This window comes from Rhea pennata, chromosome 17 (genome assembly GCF_028389875.1).
Source record: "Rhea pennata isolate bPtePen1 chromosome 17, bPtePen1.pri, whole genome shotgun sequence".
Taxonomy (NCBI): Eukaryota; Metazoa; Chordata; class Aves; order Rheiformes; family Rheidae; genus Rhea; species Rhea pennata.
This window is the reverse complement of record NC_084679.1, coordinates 17035988-17053939: the sequence shown is the minus strand read 5'-3', so window position 1 is coordinate 17053939 and position 17952 is coordinate 17035988. Positions and strand designations below refer to the sequence as shown.

Sequence of the window (17952 nt, the reverse complement as noted above, 5' to 3'; positions counted from 1 at the left end):
ATTGAAAATAGAATAAGAAATTGTTTTTCTTGTAGTTTACGTTTACCTTAGCTGTAACATGCAGTAGCTTGGCTTTGGTTCTGCAGCGAGAGGAGGTATCATCCCACTCAAGCGTGGTCAGCTGGGGCTTGAGCCCAGGCTGCTTATGGATTCGAGGTGGGTGGTGAGGGACGTTATTGCAAGAGCAAATCCAGCAGATCTGGGTGCCCTTTTGTGAGCTGGATGGTGTTTTTCTTAATCAAACGACGATTCGGTGTGCTGACAGCCATTCTGACTCGGCTCCAAAGCCTCTGTGCCGCCTTTGGCATGCGCCGTGGCTCATGACCTCCTCTAATGTACTGCAAGAGCAGAAGTGATAATTCAAGTCCAGAAGCTCCTCTTCTGCTGATGCTGAGACCATTTATTAAAGCAGCAACAGAATTTATGACTGAGAGCAGTGTCCCTTTTTTTTTAAGGCAAGGATTAAAGCTGAGGCCCTGGCAGCGGGTGAGATATTGCAGCTCTTTGCAGGAGGACGAATGTCCTCAGTCTGTGTTTGGCTGCAATCTAAGTGATTCCCTGTATTATCTCATGTTAGCAGTCAAATCTGGCAGTGGAACTGCAAATCACTGCTAAGCAAAAAGCGTATCGCACATGTCTGTGTACTCTACCAAAATTGCAGTCAAAGTTAAGCCCTTGGGATTACATTGCTCTTTGATCAGACTTTTGAGAGCACTGGAGTGCAGGACACGACTGTCACGCGTTGATGCCATTCATAACTTGCTCTTTTTTAAATGTAATTTATTCTTAAAGAGCTGCCAGATGCCTTCCAAAAGGCGGCTTCTGGCCAGTGCTACTTTAAGTGACGTGCTGGTGATAACACCTGGACTTGACAAAATTTCAGTGATAGATTTTGAAGGGAGATAGTTTAGTTGCCACTTTACCACCACTAAAAGCAGGTGCCTGGAAGGGCATTTGCTGAAGGTTGAGGAGCAAATTAGGAAGGGAGCGGCGGGATCTGCAGGCCCCTTCCAGTGCTGGAGACATGAGACTTGTTTGCTGCTCTGCTCCTGCAATCCATGAAGTATTTGCCAGTTTTTGCATTAAAAGATCACAAGCTGAAAAGTAGCCGCTTAATCTGCCCTGCGGGAAGTTTGAGCCCGCGTACCTGCTTCAGAAAGAATTAATTGTAGACCCTGCTGTCTTGGGAAAATACATGATCTTTCTCTTCCCTGGTGCGAATAATGAGATCCTTCCAGTTCAGCACAACGTAAATACACCTAGCTGCAAAAAACCCCTATGTTATTACCTGTGTGAGCAACAGGTCATGCTTGTTAAAGTAGGAGGAAGTAGCTCCTTGGCTGCAGACTTTGGCGTTATTCCAATTTCACCCTTCCGTTACAGAACATCTATTGACAGAAAAGTTTGTGTGGCCAGAAGTGATTCATTTGCCCTCTCTCTTTAGCAGTCTGTGAACTCCAGTACAACGGCGCTGCCTGCTGACCTGCCGAGCTTCAACCTCATTAGTGAGAGCCTCTCCTTTGACTTCAAGGATACAGACATGAAGAGGCTTTCAATGGAAATAGAGAAGGAGAAGTATGTGGTGGACTCTCCATCAGCTGGGCTGTGGTATCAACCTGGGTTGCTTATGGTAAATGGTACTGTAGCAAGGCCAAATGCAACTTTCACACTCAACATAAGCATTGGTTTGAGGCGTAAGGGGAATAAATTTGTTAACAGCAGTTCAATGGCTGGCGGGTTGAGCCGTCTGAGGCTGGCATCTGTGCTTTTGTGGTATGTCCAGGCCACATAAAGAGAGCTGGTTAGCAAAAGTCCTACGTTAGGGCTTAACCCCTTTTTCTTTGAGCCTGGGTCATGTTTACCGTGTGAAAAAGTGTGTCCAGGCAAGCTTGGAGGTGATTATGGGCTTTGATCTGCACTTTCCTATGAGTGTGAGCGCAGCTTCTGAAACTCTAAATTTAGCAGAAATCAAAGCAAACCAAATTTTAAGCTCTTTAACAATAATATGCTTTGTCCATTGGGTAGCAGAACAAAGCTAGAAGGGATTTGCAGTAATGCTGCAGTCAAAACTCTGTGGGGCTTGAAGGAAACTCCCCCGGATCCCACGGGTGGATCTGGTCATGACCATCTCATGCGTCTGAAATAACAGAGCACTGGTTTAGGGACAAACATTAAAAACTCTTCCTAAAGCAGGAAAGAAAAAGATGGAAGCTGTAAATAGCAGGAAGATCCCTGTTTATTTTCTATACCTAGGCAGCTAACTAGGGCATCCTACTTTCTTAAGCAGGAAGATCTCTGCTCAGCCGAATGATAAAAGCAATAGTGTGTTTTTGCTGACTTCTCCAGGAGTGCTCTTTGCTCCTCAGTTGGTGACACAAACTTTGCTACAAATTTCCCCCCTCTGGAAGGGTCCTGATTATCATGCTGGCACTTCCGCTTAAATCTTCATATTTAATTGCAAATACTGACTAGCACAGTGGCAGTTGAGGCCAGGAGTCCTGAGAGTGACTGTTTTTTTTGGAGCCCTCTCTCAGAGATGCTGTGCATCTTAAAGATGCTCCTACGCCTTTCACAGTCTAAATCCCTCTGAAACATGTGAAGTCTGTATGTCAGGTTTGTTGCTTGCCCTCGGAAAATGGCCTGAAGAATTCATGTTTGTTTTTCTTTTTTTTTTATGAGCAGGATTTGAGAGAGCTTGAGCAGCAGAGCAGAGCAATGCTACTTAAATCAGGGTCTTATAGCCAGAAGCTGGATAGTATTAGCCTAAGTCATGGTGCAGGTTCAGTTGAAAATGTGGAGACTTAAAAATATCATCTGGCAGCCTTCAGCTGTATTTTTATAGTAATGAGTAATGTTACTTGCAGTTTGGTTCTAGGGTCAGTTTTCTGGGTCCTCTTTTCAATAACGAACAAATCACTGCTGAGACTACTGCTTAAGTGTAGCTAAGCAGGGTAGCTTAGGTGTATGCTATAAACTAATGTTGTTGGCTTCACACACCAGAAATGAAAAAGATTGGGCGGGGCGGGGGTCTGTTACAATTCCATTATTGGTTGTTGTGGTATTATGTAGCACATCAGATGCAGGTGGTCGGTGCTAACCTCGAGCCTGTTTTTTGTGTGCGCTAGGGTTGAGTACATGGAGAAAAGCAAACATCTGCAGGAGCAACTGAATGAACTGAAGACAGAGATTGAGGCGCTGAAGCTGAAGGAGAGAGAGACGGTGCTGGATATATTGCACAATGAGAACACCAGCCGAGGCAACAGCAAGCACAACACTATTAAAAAGGTATCGGAAGGCTCCAGTTTGTATCTTGCCTGATGAAACCCCTTAAAAGCCATGACAGAATTGCCCTTCCCTTTGGTTTAGCTTTTGCACAAAGCGTTACAATAAAATCATTTGATCTGGGTTTTCTTCCCGGACTGTTGAGCTCCAAACCAGGGCACAGAGAATTTCAGCTGCTGCTAGGTCCTGCTTTGTTTGCTGCAACCTGGGCTGATTGATCAGTGCTGGGTAAAGGGACACAAAGGGCTGGAGATTTGAACAAAAGCTGGACAGAGATGCCGTGAGAAGAGGTTTGCTACCCTAGTGACCCCAGGAGCAGGAAAAGCCCTAACTTCTTATTCCAACCATACCATAAATGTATGGGAACAGACTCTAGCTGGACCGGTGCCTAATAAGAGGGAGAGCATTCCTGATTTACAAGTAGAAAAAGCTTCCTCTTCTTTTTCAGTCTGTTCTCAAGTAACCTGTTGCAAAGTTGCAAGTCCTAATGGTGAGATCTTTCCCTAGTGCAGCTGGGTGACATGTCTCTTCTATGCTGTGGCCCTAGCAGCCATTTGCCTCTCTAAATGTGCTTGCAATTAATACCGGACCAAAAAATTACGGTGATGGGCTCTGCTAGCATGGGTATCACGCCTGTGCAAGGTCTGAATGAAACCTCTTCTTTAGTTTTGCATGCAGCCCTTTCTCTTTTTCACAGAATCACAGAATGGGTAAGGTTAGAAGGGACCTCTGGAGATCATCTAGTCCAACCTCCCTGCTCAAGCAGGGTCACCTAGAGCATGTTAGACAGGGTTGCATCCAGGCGACCTTTGAATATCTTCAGAGACGGAGACTCCACAACCTCTCTGAGCAACCTGTTCCAGTGCTCTGTCACTTGTTCGCTTGGCAACTCTGCTATTCTCCCAGTGAAGCTCATTGTACTAAGGGGCCAGTGATACGTCTCTAACCTGCATGGTGGGATGTAATCCCCCAGAAAGGCTTTTGCCCAGGCTTCTTCTCAGTGACTGTTCTTGTGAAAGACATGGAAATCTGCAGCTGGGTGGCACACTTGACAGGGCTGCAGCTTGTGGTGACGATAACAGGTTCTAAAAAAACAATTCCTCGCCTTTGCACTAGTCCTAGTGGAGAGGTACATCTGATGGGGTTTGAAAATACCCATTTGTGCTGACTTTCCTGGTTGAGAGTTTTTGATTGTTGAATTGGAGCAGCGAAATGCAGTGAGCAGATCTTTCAGGTCTGCCTGCAGTAGCCTGGAGCTGTTCGAGTCCCTGTGCCTCCCACGGGAGGGCTATAAAAATCTTTCCAGCCCCTTTTGTCTTAAATCTTAAAATTAGAGAACATTTCTGCTCCTGTTAGATTTTTGTCACCACACACAGTATCTGTGGTTGAAACAGAAAATGCTAAATTTTTGCTTTTGCTGGGAGCTTTTGAGAGGAGTTTGTAGAGGGCTGAAGATTCCATTTGTCTCACTCAAAGGTGGTGAGGCAGTCAGGCAGGTATCTGTCAAGGCACCGTTCCTGTAATTGGGACTGCGTGGCCAGACTTCGCTCCCCTGGAGCTGACACCTTGTCCCATCCCTATGCTCTCACAGAGGCCAAGCCTCGCTTATCTCTGCTGCAGGAGCAAAGGCTTTTTCCTAGTAGTGGAGCACAGGAGAATATAGTTGCGGACTGCTTTTGTTCCTGCTGTCAGGAGGGCTTTGGTCTGTCTGATTGTGCTGGAAAGGGCAATTTGAGAGGCCGCAAAAGGAAAAGCTGATGGGGGTTTAGCAGTGCTTAACTAACGCCAGTCCTTTGCCCCACCTGGGAAACTGCTGAGTGTTTCTGGTTGAGCCCTATGGATTGCACAAATGACCTTCCATTACTTGTATCACAGAGGACTTTGTTTTGTTCGTTTTATTTTGCTGGTTTAGCCTCAAGCCCAGGGCAGAAGACCTATCTGCATTTGAGACTGCCAAGCAGGTTACGGCAAGGTACCCTGTGCGCGGTGGTGGGGTCACTGACTGCAACGCTAACCAGTGCATGCGCTTGCCAGTGGCCTGCACTGCACTTGCCAGCCCCGTGCTGAGGCCCAGCGTTTTGCCAGTGCCCGAGCTGGCCCCCTGGCGCTCAGCACCCTGCCCAGCTCTCGCTCCGTTGCTGGTGTTCATGGCTGCTTTGCTTTTTTCACCTGATCCTCCACGTTGGAGAGTGTCCTCCTCGTCGGGAGCTGAGTTGGCAGGCGTGGATGCTTAAATAATTAAATGTGGCTGGTTTTGCTCTGCTGATGGTGGCTGGGAAGCTAGCAGAGGTACCAGGCAGCCTTTGGAGATTTCTTAATGAAGTAAAGCAGGGCCTTCCCCCTTGTTAGCTGCAGAAGGAAAGTCAGGATTCAAAATAGCAAAACTGTCAGCGTCAAGCCTCCCTCTCTCATGCTGCTGCTGCTGCTAAAACTGCTGTAATAAGTTAGAAATTGGCACCTCTGTCTTGGAGAGGAGCAATGTATGGGTGCAAAACCAGCCTTTGCTCATTGGTGGAGTAACAGATACAGGTAGATGCAGACAGCTGAGGACAGCTAGTGTCCTCAGGGGTTTCTGGGGCGAGATGGCAGCTGGGGGGCTCCAGGGAACCAGCGCTCGGTGTTTGCCACCGCTGCGGATGCCTGTCCCAGCTCGGGGCTCTCCTCTCCCGCCTGCAGCCCTGAAGAGCTGCAGCCATTGGAAACAGGGAAGGTTTCCTGCCCCATGTCCCTGAGTGCTGAATGAATCCCTTTTCCTGGGCTCGTAGGCACCAGCCCCTTTTTAAATGCCTCAAATCGCCATACTTTGGCCGGGTCCTTGGGGGAGATGGTTCCTCAGTCTGAGCAATGGCTGAGGATGCATCTGCTCGCACTCTCTGGCGGCACCCACCTGGGAAAGCAGTAGCATCTGTGGGTAAGAAGGGAGCGGATGGACCCGGCTGGACCCATCAGCTTGGCAGGTGTTCACGTGTTGGTGAGGCGCTTTCCAAAGCTGCCTTCATCCCAAGGGCAACTTGTGCTGGGCTTCACTGTGGCATGCTGTTCCTTCCCCTGCATCTCCTAGTGGTTTCTGCTCTGGTAACACCCTGTCTGTCCTTTCCCAAAATTACTTTTCTTGAAGGATTTGGCTTCGGTTCATGTGTCCAGGTGTATGTGGAGAAGTGACTTGCGTGCCTTTAGAGAAGATGGAGTTGGGGAAGGAGGGGTTTTTTGCTCTTGGTTAGTTTTTAGGCCCATGATGCCTGTGCGCCAGCAGGATTTAGCAAGCCCTGCACTGAAAGTGGATAGGCTACATACACAGTGGCTTGGGTGCCTGCCTTTGAAGACACTCACCAAGTTTTCAGTTTCAAGTACATTTTTAACATGCTGAAGCTTTTTTTTTTCTTTTTTTTTTTTTTTCTTCCTATGGATTGCCTCCTCTGGAAGCCGCTCTGGCATAGGCCGGCTCAGCCCCTCTAGACTGCTTGGCTTTGGCAGGGTTTGTCACTCGTGCCACAGTAAAATAGCGAGGGGGGGGGAAAGCCTGTTTCATCCTGTCCTCTGGTGGAAACCTCTCTCAGGATGGGCTGCTGCTCACAGATGTGAACACAAGCAGGCCTTTCATTCCCCTTGCTTTCTTCTCGACCTGTTATGCTTCTTACTGGGATTTAAGCCCTTTGAAGTATCCCAGCACATAGCAAATCTCCTGCTCCCAGACAGGCAGCTTCATCCTTCATCTAGGATGGGGAGAGCCAATGCTGGCAGCACCATTTCCAGCTAATCCCATCCTTTCACGGTGTAGCAATGTCCTGGAAAGCCGGCAAATGCAAGTTTTGTCCATCGTTGAGGTGTTTGGGATTTTTCAGGAAATACAGCAGGAGTTTGGGTGAGCTGCTGCGAACTTGAGTTATTTTTCAGCAGTATGCCAGTGTGGACTTCTTGCATTGTTGGGCCCCAACTAACGATGCTCTGCCTCCTTCCTACTTGCTGCCAAGTGTCACGAGGCAGCCCTTGGGATGTCCTGGAGGCTTTCATGGGGATGTGCATTGTGGCAACTGCTTTCTGTCTGCAATTCCAGGCTCTCTGGTCCATCTTACTGTGTTAGGGTCCCTCATGAGGTCTTCAACTCTGGCTGGATCTCTTTGGGGTTGCCAATCTCCTGGAGCCTCCTAGGCTTGACTGCCCCCCCTCTGGGACCAGTAGGTTCCTCATGGGGAGCAGATTTTCGCTCCAGCTGGGCCAGCGGAGCAGTGTGGCATCTGCAGAGGCGAAGGAGGCCATCGTGCTGCCTCCGGCCTCCTCCCGGAAAGCAGCCCAAGAACTACTGTGTCCTGGGCAGAGCTGCCGGGAAGGGCCAGATGGAGGTGTGTGGTGCAGAGCGGGCTTGGCTGCACCCAGGTGGGTCAGGTCCTGCATTACAGTTGCGGTGCCAGCAGTGTTTGGCAAACAAGCACCTTGCCCAGCACTCCAAGTGCTGGGAGGCAGCATCCTGCCTGGGTTCATCTGTGCCAGAGACCATATCCCTGCTGGGGCTGGGGGGTTATTTCGTCACCTTCTCCGTGCTGCCTTGCAGCCGAGCTCCCCAGTGGCCTCCTTTCCTTGTTTACGAGGAGCCAAACGAAAGCGGGAGCTGCCAGGGCTATCAGCTATTTTTGGGCCGCCTTTTGAAAGAGCATTTCCTTCCAGCGTGGCATCAGCGTCTCTCTTCCAAACAACACCCTCATCAAAGCCTTGCAGGCTGCAAAGAGAAGAAATGCCAGCATGGGAGTAAGAGAGCCTGGCAGAGGGGGGCGGCAGGGAGAAGATGCGCAGGAGGTTCTTGCTCTGAAAAACAAACTTCAAGGGAAATGGCTGGGGGGGACTGGGGAAGGCCCTTACACCATGTGACAGTGTATGAATGCAGAGGTTTCGGTGCCTGACTTGCGGCCTGCTTGGGCCAGGAGCTCTCCCCACCATGGCACGGAAGCAGGGCGCCCTCTTCATGAGCCTCACAGATGCCATTCCTCTCCCTTTGCCAAGGTCTCCTGGGGCCAGCGAGGGAGTTTGGGGTTTCTTTTCTGCGTTTGTTTTGCTGTGCCAGCAGCAGCAATGTGCCTACACTTAGTGTTCTTTTGGAGCCAGGAGCGCAAGCGAAAGGTGTTGCGTGGCCAGGCTCTGCCCAAGTGCTGTGGAGGCACAATGCTGCAGGAAGAACGGGAATAAAAGGGGGATAAATAAACAGGGAGGGAGTTTTCCCTTGGGAGCCAGTGCAGAAGCTGGGCAGACAGTGCAGAACAGAGAGCTTCTGAATTTCTCTCTATATTCATGTGCCCTGATTGCAGCCAAGGGTGGGAATGTGGCTGCTGGAGTGCTGTGTTGATACAACCTGTATTGGCTTTGTTCTTAAAAAAAAAATAATAATAAATAAAAGGGTGCCAAAAAAAAAAAAAAAAAAGAGGAAAATATGGGTGCTTTGTGCTTCCCGCAGTGCTCACTCAGGTCCTGCTTCTCACACTCAGCTTGAGGCCCTGCAGAAACTTCCCATGCTGTGGATTTTCTGGAAGAGAATGGGAGCTGCGTGGGAATTCCCAAGGAGGGGACATGGGAGAAAGCTGGGGCCATAGGAAGCAGCTTTGCAGCTCCTGCACGGGGCTTAAACCATAGCGTACCAGGGCAGGTGAAATCTAAGGCATTTCAATGCAAGAGGCTTGACAGGAGCCTCCTGTGTCGCCGCAGAGGAGCGCGGCTCACGTCAGGGCGTTCTCCGTGCGCTGGGGCTTTCAGCCCTGGTCCCGGTTGATCCAGGTGGGATCAGCTCCTTGGGCATATCCCAGTGCCTGGCCTCGAGTCTGCTACTCGTGCTCTTCCAGCCTGTTTTGTGCGTTGCTCCTCCGACGCAACAGGGGAAGGCGGAAGCGGAGGGCGACCGGAGATCCCACGAGTCCTGGATGGGTTTATCCGTGCAGCGCTACATGGAGCCAGGAGCACCAGCGTTCCTCCCTCAAAGGCAAAGGATCATAGGGGATGTCCCCCCGGGGATCGCTGGGGTCCCAGTGGCAGCAGGCAGGCATCCTGGCAGGCTCTGCCTGGTTCCTGGCGTGCCCAGCAGCCTGTGCCACCCAGGCGGGCTCCCTGCTGCTGGCGGGTGCTGGGTGCCCCCTCAGCTACCCCTCTGCTCTCTTGCAGCTCACCCTGCAGAGCACCCAGTCCCGTGTGGCCTTCTTCGAGGAGCTCTAGGATGCCCACGCTGCTGCTGCCGTGCACCTGGGGCTGCACACTGGCCACCCACAGACTCAGTGCGACTGGCACCAGCTCCGGGCTCACCTACCAGCCCTGGGCATCTGCAGGTTCCTCCTCATTTCCCTGCCTCTCCTGGATTTTTTTTTCTGGCGTGTTTTTTTGCCGAGTCCCCTGGGCTTGGCCAGCCGGGGCTCCCGGTGCCTCCCCTTAGGCAAGAGGAGGAAGAAGGTGGATGAAACCAGTCACATCTTCCTCCTTACAGTGGCCTCCTCTTCCTCCTTGCTCTGTGAGTCCCAGGGGACAGCGAAAAGCTGATCGGCTGGTGCCGGGGAGGGGACTCAGGGCCGCAGTTGAAGCGGCGGCCGGCACCGAGGTGAAGCCCCCATGGCAGCTGCCGGATCCAGCGTGCCGGTGCTCGGCACTGTAGCCCGCCAGTTGGCATGTCGCAGCCCCTAGCTGGCTTGTTTGAACACTCACTGCCTTGTATCACCCTGCTGCTGCAGTTCAGGCGCGTTCGGAGCCTTTTTCTATTTCCAGGGATTGTTATACTCCAGAAAACATGTTTTTTGCCTTGGTTTTAATAAAAATTCAAAGCTCTAGGGGGGTGGCTGAGCTGTCCTTGATTGTTTGCTTTTTATCAGAGTTGGGTGAGTTCGGAGAGCCTCGAGCAGCCCCCGGGTGCTGCCATGTGCTGGCACGGTGCCTTTCCCGAGACGTGTGGCTGCAGCTTGGGAAAATGCCAGTGCCAGGCTGGGGCACCCTTGGGACCAGGTGCTGAAGCTAGAGGCGCCTGGGGGCAGGAGGTGACGCCAGGCACTGCCGCTGTCACCTGAAGCAAGAGCAGATTCCCTGGCTGTGCCTGAGCGGGGCAGGGTGGGAGCACCCAGGGGCATGTGAGCGGGATGGGGAGGGAGCACCACAGGGTACCCGAGTGGGGTAGCGTGGGAGCACCTGGGGGCACCTGAGCAGGAGAGGATAGAAGCACCCAGCCTTACCTGAGCAGGGCAGGGGGGGGAGCACCCAGCTGTGTCTGAGCTGGGCAGGATGGGAGAAACTGGGGGCACTCGAGCAGGACAGAGTGGGAGCACCCAGCTGCACCTAAGCTGGGCAAGGAGGGAGCAGCTGGGGGCACCTGAGCATGGTAGAGTGGGAGCACCCAGGAACACTCAAGCAGGGCAGGTTGGGAGCACCCAGCTGTGCCTGAGCAGGACAGGCTGGGAGAACCAAGGGGCACACAAGCAGGGCAGGGTGGTAGAAGCACCCAGCTGTACCTAAGTGGGGCAGGATGGGAGCACCCAGCTGCACCTGAGTGGGGCAGGAGGAGCACCCAGGGGCACCTGAGCAGGCAGGGTAGTGGGAGCACCCAGGGGCACTCAAGAGGGCAAGGTGGGAGCACCCAGCTGTGCTTACGGTGGGCAAAGAGAGAGCACTCAGGGGCACCCAAATGGGGTAGAGTGGGGCATCTGAGCAGGGCAGGTTGGGAGCACCCAGGGGCACCTGAGTGGGGCAGGATGGGAACACCCGGGGCACCCGAGCAGGGCACGGTGGTTGCACCCAGCTGTGCCCGAGCGGGACAGGGTGGGAACACCCAGGCACCCGAGCAGGACAGGGTGGGAGCACCCAGCTGCACCCAAGCTGGGCAAGGAGGGAGCACCTGGGACACCCGAGCAGAGCATGGTGGGAGCACCCAGCTGTGCCTGAGCAGGGCAATGAGGGAGCACCCAGGGGCACCCGAGTGGGGCAGAGTAGGAGCATCTGCGGGGCACCTAAGTGGGGCGGGGTGGGGGCACTTTTATCCCTGGAGATGACCCCATGCAGAGGCGGCTGCCTTGGGGCTTCTCTGGCATCTGGCATCTGGTTGCAGGCAGGGCGGTGGGGGCTCCCCAGGACTCCCGGGCAGGAGACGGCAGATTTCGGGGCTGCTCCATAAAAAGTGGCGGTGGGAGCAGGCGGGAGGCAGGGGGTGACCTGATTTCCCAGGATCAAAGGCAGCGATGAGCAATGTGGCGGTGCCCAGGGCCTGTGGAGGAGGGCAAGCTGTAATCCCGCAGGGGCTTCGCTCAGAAAGCGGGGCAGAGAGGCCCTTGGTGCTCTGCGGCAGAAGGTGGCGGAGCAGCTCTGGAGCTGCAGGCTCAGGGGTCCCTTGTGCCCCGCTGGTGGGGGCGAGTGGCCACCAGTGCTGTGCGAGATGCCTTCCCGAGCCTGCCGAGCTGTCCCCCTGCCTGCCAGGACAGCGACGCTGGGGCCGGGTCAGGCTCGGGGCGTCCCAGTGCTGACTCCACTTCTGCTTGGCGCCCTCGTGGCTCTGCATGCTCAAAGCCTTGCACGTTTGCAGCCCCCGCACACTTATGGCATTGCACACTCCTAACACCATGTGCTCAGCGCTTGCATCCTGCATGGCTCACAGTCGTTGCCACTGCGGTGCCCCTGCTCCCTGGGACACCCCCCCAGCCCACAGAGTGGGGACAAGGGGCAGCTGGGGGGCACAGAGCCATGTGCCAGGGCCGCTCTGCTGCTTCCATCCCCTGCCTGTTCACCAGGTGTCCCCATGTCCCTGGGGGATTGCAGGGCCCCATTAGCTGGACATTCCCATGTCTCTGAGGCATCGCATGTCCCTGTGTGCCAGGCGTCCCCTGTGTCCCCTCGCTGCCGCTTGATATTCTCACCCTGTCGCCCGTTGCACCATACTGCTGCCATGCATAATTCATGCTGCTGGCCCTGCAGTCAGGGCCCCATGTCTGGCTCTTGGGGGCAGAGCAGGGCACGGGGAGGGGGCGGGGGAAGGAGAGGGGGCTCAGTGACCCTGTGCAGTTTCACAAGCAGCACAGGCACAGAGTGATTGCTGGGCTGGGGCAGGCCAGAGGTCCCGCGGTGCCTGCACGTGTGTGCACTGGAGAGAGTGAGTGTGCATGGTGTTCGCACAGGAGCAGTGCACTAGCATGAGTGAAAGCACATGCATGCAGGCAATGCGTTTGCACAAGGGAGCTACATTTACACAAGGGCAGTGCACTTGCACGAGGGAAGCACAAGGGAGCTGTATTTGCACAAGAGAAGTGCATTTGCCCAGGGGACCCGCAGCTGCATGAGCACAGAACATTTGCACAAAGCTTCACTTGCATTCACAGGGTGTGCACCCAAGGGAAGTGCATTTGCACGAGGACAGTGCACTGGCACAAGGAAAAGGCCTTTGCACGAGGGAAGTGCACTTGCCTCTTTGTTAAAGCTATGTGCAGCCAAGAGCAGGGCTCTTGCACCAGAAGGCACCTGCATGGGCCAGTGCATTTGCATGCAGGGGCTGAGCGAGGCAAGAGCATTTGCCTAAGCACCATGTACTTGCATGAAGCACGTTTGCCAGGTGGGCTCCGTAGGAGGCCGAAGCAGCAGCTGGGCCCAGGGGCTGCTGTTTATGTTTTATGTTCTGCAGGAGCGTCAGCAGAAAAGTGACCACACAACGATAGCAGTGAGTGGCACAGTGGCCACCCGATAAGCGCTGGCATCCCCATCCGCAGCAGCAGTGAGGACTGGCCAAGCTGTGGCTCTTGCCACAGAGGACTGACAGACTCACCCTGTGCACCCTCAGCTGGTGGCCACTGTCAAAAGCCCAAAGCGACCCTAGGGGCAACATGGACTGTGGTGCGGGCAGAAGCGACCTCGAGGGAGACTGTATGTGTGTGTGCAAAGTGCCACAAGCACCTATTTCTCGAGGGTGGTGGGCAATAAAAGGCAGGCAGCTCTTTGGACTCTTTTGCAAAGTGCTGTGGTGTTCTGCAAGGAGAGCATCAATCCTGGGCCAGTTAAAAAGTCAAAGGAAATAAGGAAACTGGGAGAACAGAGTTCTTCTCCCCCACCCTTCTTGCTGCAGCACATACAGCCCCCCCTGCCATGCTGCAGTGGTGTTGCAGGGTCAGGCACGCCCTGCCCGGCCCCATGGCAGGGTGTGGGACCACGCAGTTGGATGCAGGACTGTGTGGCAGGGTGTGGGACCATGTGGTGGCATGTGGGACTGTGTGGTGGGGTGCAGGACCATGCAGTGGGGTACAGGACTGCATGATGGGGTGCAGGACCATGTGATAGGGTGCAGGACCATACAGCAGGATACAGAAACTGTCTGGCAGGGTGTTGGACCATGCAGCAGGGTGCAGGACCATGCGGTTGAGTGCAGGGCCATGCAGCAGGGTGCAGGACTATATGGTGGGGCACAAGACCACCTGATGGGGTATAGGACCCCATGGCTTGGTAGAGGACCATGCAGCAGGATGCAGGACCCTGTGGTTTGACACAGGACCATGTAGTGGGGAGCACTGGGCTGTGGGACTACATGGTTTGGTGCATGACTGTGCAGAATGATGTATTTTGGGGCAGGCCTGAGCAATGGAGTGCAGGATCATGCAGCAGGGTGCAGAACCACATGGTGGGCTGCAGGCCAGATGACTGGACCTTGTGACAGGGTACAGGACTGTTCAGTGGGGTGCAGGACCATGTGGTGGGGTGCAGGACCATGTGGTGGGGTGCAGGACTACAAGGTAGGATGCAGAACTGTACAGGGGGGTGCAGCACTGTCCAGTGGGGTGCAGGACCATACAGTGGGGTTCAGGACCATACAGTGGGGTACAGGACAATGTAGTAGGGTGCAGGACCACACAGTGGGGTGCAGGACCACATGGCAGGATGCAGGACCATACAGTGCAGTGCACAACTGCATAGTGGGTTGCAGGACCATGCAGTAGGGTACAGGACTATGCAGTGGGTTACAGGACCACATGGCAGGTTGCAGGACAATGAGGAAGAGTGCAGGACCATGCAGTGGAGTACAGGACCACATGGCAGGATGCCGAACCATACAGGGGGGTGCAGCACTTTTCGGTGGGGTGCAGGACCATTCAATGGGGTTCAGCACCGTCAGGTGGGGTGCAGGACAATGCAGTAGGGTGCAAGACCATGCAGTGGGGTGCAGGAACTGCATGGTGGATTGGGGCTGGACATTGCCTGGGAGCTGCTGCCCTGAGAGTGCAGGGCTCTCTGGGGAATGCAGAAGTCCAGGGAGCCTTACTGGGGGGATGGAGAAGAGCAAGCAGACACTGGTGCCCAGCCTGCACTGGCCCTGATGGACATGAGGGGATGGAGATGCTTGCTGCTGCTGCCCTGGAGGTGCCCCCTTGCCCACTGCCATGGCCCTGGGCCGGCATTGCCCCATTGCTGTGGCTGCTGGGCACCCAGTTGCCCAGGCTTTTAAGAGTCCCAGCATGCCCTGTGCCACAGAAGCGCTTTGGCACCTGCAAGCTCTTGGTGTAATGGGAAAGATTTGCACCCAGGCTGCTCTAGAGCAAATGGCTGGCAACTGCAGCGATGGCTCTGGGTAGCCAGCCCAGCCCACAAGGTCCCACTATGGGGAGACCGATGCAGCACTGGGGTTTTGCTGTGAGAAAGCCTCAAATGCATGATATAGCATGCGCTATAGTGGGTATTACAAGGAACTTGCCACCAGCACTCGCAGTGCCAGAGGGGGGGGCTTTAAAATGACCATGACCCTTGATGGTGGCCCCTCACATCCCCCCCTGCACCTTCAGGATTGTCGATGTAATATCACAGAGGACCATCCCTACCCCAATGGGGTTTCCCCCATCTGATCCCCATCCTGGTGGGGTTTTCCCATCTGATCCCCATCCCAGTGGGGTTTCCCCCATCCAACCCTCATCTCCGCAGGGTTCCTCCCCACCCCCCTGTCCAATCCCTGTCCCTGCAGGGTTTCCCCATCCAATCCCTATCCCGACTGGGTTTCTTTGGCTGATCCCCACCCTTTGCTATTGGGAAGCCTCTGTGGACAGGACTAAGTGACTTCCACTTTTGCTCTCTCCTCTGCAGGGAGAAGTGGGAATTTGAATACGGAAACATGGAAGAGACATGTCTTGCAAATCCATAGTTAAATTAAGTTAGCAAGATAAGATAAGGGCAGGGAAGAAATAAAGTAGGATGAATTCCTGCTCGGCAGAGGGACAGCAGGGAATTTGAAGGGCATTTACAGCTCTGCCAGGGGAGCATGAAAATGAGCTGGAGAAAGCAGGCTCATTAATAAATGAGGAGGTGAAGATTAAATTAAAGATAAATTAGAACCGTCTCTATGCCAGCCTGTTTTTATGGTTTTATGTATATTTTTTCCAATCTTCCTTAAACAAAAAGAAAGAAAGACATTGATGTTTGGATGAATAAGGAGTCAGGCAAATCTGGTAAAACGAAGTGTTGATGGGAGGTGAAGGCAGCTATCCCATCCCGTGGGTGCAAATAAGGTTTACCGGGAAGTGTTACCGGGATCAGCTAATTAACATGCCAGCCTGCTGATGGCTGGCATCAGGGGGACAGCGCTTTCCGGGGGCAGGGATGAGACGGAAAGTGGAGAAAGGTGATGTTCGCATGCTGACTGAGCTGGCTGAAAGCCTCCTGAAAATAATTATCGAGAGAAAAATCTGTGCATGGCCCTGTTCATGCACTCAGGGCGGCGGTGCAGCGGTTCCCGTGCTCGGGGCAGCTGTGGAAAGCATGACATGGGGACAAGACTGAGGCTCGTGGTGGTGCAGGGGAATACACCCCAATGCTGTTTCTTCCTTATTTCTGCCAAATTTACTGGCTGATTTACTCTGGACTTCAGAAACAAATGAGTTTTCCACCTGGTACTTTGGATGGTCAAAGGGGGGGATTAACGGGAGGGGAACTCCGTTAATGCCTAGGGGAAAGTTGAACAGTGAGGAAAAGGGATTTTTTTTTTTCCCAAGCTGGCTGATTTTTCCTCTTTTTTTTTTTTCCTTCTTTCTTTTCCATTCTTTGCCATTTTTTCCTAGGCAGCTGAGGCAGCAGGTTTCCTGTGCCAGGCGCCCCACAGATGTCCCCTGCCTCCGAGGCCCATGGTCAAGGCTGTTGATGCACTTGTCAATGCCACACTGGCACTTGTCGCTCCTGCCAGGCTCTGGCCAGGAAATGTCAAGGAAGGGGCATGAAATTCTGAAATTCAGGCTATGGCACTCCTTTTTTTCTTTCTTTCTTTCTTTCTTTTTTTTTTTTAAAGCTAGGTTTATTAAGGGAAGGCCATGTCAGGAAGCCTTGCTGTGCTGTGCTTCGCACCGTGCCCCCCTGGCAGCACGCAATGCTCTCAGGCTTGGTGGAGGCACAAGGGTAGAGGGTTCAAAGCTCTCCCTTGCACTCAACCCCAATATTAGCCAGCAGAGAATCCCCATGGGGTGCAGGATGGGCACGGAGATGGCTGGAGTTTTATCAAAGCCGGGAAAACCTGCCTGCAAGCCACTGGCCCAAAAGCGGCCACAGCTTTAGCTCTGCTGTCCGCTGAATTTCCCTGCTCCTGTTGCAAGCTGCCTGGGCTGGCTCCAGCTGGGAATCCCAGCTGTTCCTGTTGTGGTGCTGCCCACAAATTGGTGTTTTTCTGAGCTAAAACATGGTGTCTAGGGGATCCCGACCAAGCTGAAACAAATAGGTGTTTGCAAGGGTGGTGATGCGAACTCTGGGTGAGAAGTGTCCAAAAAAAGCCCCCTGTGCTGGCAATTCCTCCTTCCCTTTGGGCAGCTGAAAGCCAGCCAGTGCCCGACACTGTGGTGAGGGGTTGTGCCCTGCAGTGCTGTGGGAGCAAATGTGCCCACAGAATAACCGTAAAGGGTAAGGAGTAGAGCATTCACTGGGGCAATGGTGATTTTTTTTTTCCGTCCCTGACAGCATCTCTTGCTTTTCCTTCATCCCGTTTTCCCACAGGGGGGCAAGCGGGCATCGCTGCCCCTGCTGACATGTGCCGTGGCCACGGGGAGCTGTTTGCAACCCAAGGGACTGGCCATGCCCAGAAATCAAGAGAGTGGCCTGGGGGAAACAGAGTGCAAAAACAACCGTTTGGGTCAAAGCAGGCTGGGATGGGGTGGGGGGGGACCCCAAAAGCACCGGGGAAGCATTGCTTTGCCACCTTCCCGAGGCCGAAGCGGGAGCGAGAGGCTGCAACTGCATTTGCGGGGGGCTCTTTTCTTTCTTTTTCTTCCCCCCTCTCCAGCCGCGGGGATGTTCGTGCGCTCGGCGGTGGGGGGAGCACGGGAGGACGGTACGTGCGGGCGGCGCGGGGCGGGCGTCGCTGCACGGAGGCGTGGGAAAAAGCCGCGCGAGCGAGGCGGGAGCGGGAGCGCTGCTCGGGGAAACTTAGCGCAAAGCCGGCGCCGAGGAGGAGGAGGAGGAGAAAGGAGCAGGAAGCAAGCAAGCAAGCAGCAGCGGCCCCTTGGCCATGCCGGCCGCCGCGGGGGCCCGGGGCGGCCGGCGGGGCCGCAGCGGCACGGCGAGCCCCGGGGGCGCGGCGGGCGCTTAGAGGCGCCGGGGGCTGCGGCGGGGCGCCCCGAGGCCCCGAGCGCCGGCGGCGCCGTCCCCCGCCGCCCGCCGCGGGACTCGGCGCTGCGAACTTCTGCAGCGGTGCCCTGGCGCCGCCGGGAAGCTCCGAAG

General features: G+C 54.3%; 1 protein-coding gene across 13 annotated transcripts in view; it reads left to right on the top strand.

Moving 5' to 3' along the window:
- Window positions 1-15363, top strand: part of NF2 (NF2, moesin-ezrin-radixin like (MERLIN) tumor suppressor) — a 42047-nt gene extending 26684 nt beyond the window's left edge. For 2 of the 13 annotated variants that reach the window (XM_062590402.1, XM_062590399.1), the window contains 4 exons: window positions 1448-1575; window positions 3126-3285; window positions 5195-5254; window positions 9424-10076. In XM_062590402.1, the coding sequence (XP_062446386.1) occupies window positions 1448-1575; window positions 3126-3285; window positions 5195-5230 (324 nt within the window). In that variant the 3' untranslated portion in view covers window positions 5231-5254; window positions 9424-10076. The other 11 variants (XM_062590401.1, XM_062590391.1, XM_062590400.1 and 8 more) reach the window with 9 other exon arrangements.
- Window positions 15364-17952: the final 2589 nt, after the last annotated feature.